We start from the raw sequence: 2,202 nt of genomic DNA, 5'->3' as shown, positions 1-2,202 counted from the left end.
AGTATGCACATATACGCGTATATTCAGCGACGAGAGTAGAGTCACCAATAACTCCAGGGATGCACTTTTGATGATGGCCTCATTCACAGGCAGATGCTATAATTTGTGCAATAAGAAAACATCTGCTAGATTTCAGCGCACAGATTTAACACACACATTAAACATTTTTTAAATTCCTGAAGCAGTAAGCTAATACTATGCAAATGTATCAGGAGTAAGAAAAAGATCATTGAATGGAAAATGTGCATTCAGCAAAGACCGAATGCAAATTTTTCCTCAGGAAGGGGTGGGGGGAGTCCCTTAAAACTGGAGAGAGAAACTACTCATCCAGCTAAACTGTGCACTTATCCATCTATCTTGCTGTGGTTAGTTATCCTCCGCCTCATAGCTGGATAAATATGGCCTTATCTAGCTATTTGGCCATGGTTAGAAATTGAAACTTCCTTTTTCAGGATTTGAAAAACTTCTTTTTTCGCCTGCCCCTCTGGTTTTAAGGGCCAGCATAGCAACACAGGAAACTTTACTCCACCTCTGCCCAGGAATAAAGTTTCCAGCATTAACAAAACCAGAGTTAAGGCCAGCGCACCTCTCTGCACCGAGGAGTACTGTGTAATGTCCTCATTTGCATGAGATTTCCATGTCAGGGTGCTAAGCAGTACTCACATTTTGGAACGCACATTTTGTGAGTGTAAAACTACCTACTGCATTGGTAGTAAGTTTTAAGTTCTCAAAATGTACATTTAAATAAGTGTAAAGCTGTGCATTCGACTGTCAATGAGATACACACCCACAATGTTATGTATTACTACAGCACTGATGATGGACCAGTTCAGACTTTTATTATCATGATTTGCAATTTCAGTACTAAGAAATATAAAATATATGTTCTACAGTAACAAAGCAATTATAAATTATATAAATCAGTGTAGCCTAAGAGGAATTAATTATTTTGCAGTGATCACTGTTCAGAATCCTGATTGATGGTTTGGGGGTTTCTCTTCCTGAAGGGCACTTTCCATGATGGAAAATCCTTGCCCAGGATTTTCTGAGCTTGCAATTGTTCAGAATCAGAATCACAGAGTGCAGAGAGGGGAAGGCAGCAATTCCAACTGAAATAACCACTGTCCAGGACGTTTCACCGGACATCCAGAACTTTGTTTGCAAGATTCTGCATATGAAATAGAAAGCACAAAATAGGAAAAAAGAAGTCATGACTTTAATGGCAGTGAAATGGGCCTCCAGACTGGGGTTAGAGAAAGCCATGGAGCTGTTTTTCATTCGCCAGGTGTGACTCCAGAGGGATCCAATCAATAAAAGAGCAGCCACACAGAATATGAAGAAGGGCAGAGAATATCCAAGAAAAAATACGGGAATCAAATAATTGAAATTAACTACCCCATTCAATCCACCTGCATTTAGTGTGATCCTCTTGGTGAAATTGTATTGGTGTTCCTTGCATAAATCCCAGACTAATGTACAATTGATGAGATTGCTGTCGTTTGCGGTGAGACCAGTGGTGGAGTTGCTGTGGTATTCCTTGTAGTATACCCAAGCTGTGGAAAAGCTGGTGACTATGGATGCCAGCACGGAGCCCAGGAGCATCCAGCGCACTATCCCAGGGATCTTCAATTTCAGAAAGATGAAGAGGGGGTGGCTGAAACTGGCAATCTTGGTACAATAGAAGACGGAAAGACAGCATGCAAACCAGAAGCTAGAAAATTCTATAAATACCCAGGTAAACATTAAAATATTAGAAATTTCTGATTGATTATATAAGTCTGGATAAACTGCAAATAAGATATTATCCAGCATTATTCCCCATTGGAAGCAGAATCTAGCTGCACCAAGGCAGGTCAGAATGACATCAATTGAATTCAGATGTCTGCTCTTCACCCAGTCAATGCCATTCACAGCCACAATGAATCCATTGACCACACTGCCTAGCGCTGTAAAAGCAGCGATGATGATCAGTGTGACAGTCTGAACCGTGGGTAACATCCTTCCCCCACTAGAATCACTGGTCACAATTCAGCTCACCGATTAATACCAGAGGAAGCAGCCTGAAGCAGTCAAAGTCCCACTGTTCTGCTCGTGCTGGACTGACAGACAGACCCTGCACTCTCTGACTTATTGCTTCAGTCTTAGAATCTGCAGAGGATGAGCTCAGCGATAGGACAGGAGGAAGATTTTTATGTTTTACTC

At 41.4% G+C, this 2,202-nt stretch overlaps 1 protein-coding gene across 1 annotated transcript; it reads right to left on the bottom strand.

Moving 5' to 3' along the window:
- Positions 1–930: 930 nt before the first annotated feature.
- Positions 931–1,998, bottom strand: LOC115098079 (taste receptor type 2 member 8-like). Its single transcript, XM_029614389.1, has one exon. The coding sequence runs from the start codon at positions 1,996–1,998 to the stop codon at positions 931–933; it is 1,068 nt and encodes a 355-aa protein (XP_029470249.1).
- Positions 1,999–2,202: the final 204 nt, after the last annotated feature.

The sequence above is a fragment of the Rhinatrema bivittatum genome, chromosome 1 (genome assembly GCF_901001135.1).
Source record: "Rhinatrema bivittatum chromosome 1, aRhiBiv1.1, whole genome shotgun sequence".
Classification (NCBI taxonomy): Eukaryota; Metazoa; Chordata; class Amphibia; order Gymnophiona; family Rhinatrematidae; genus Rhinatrema; species Rhinatrema bivittatum.
This window is presented reverse-complemented; position numbering and strand designations above follow the sequence as displayed.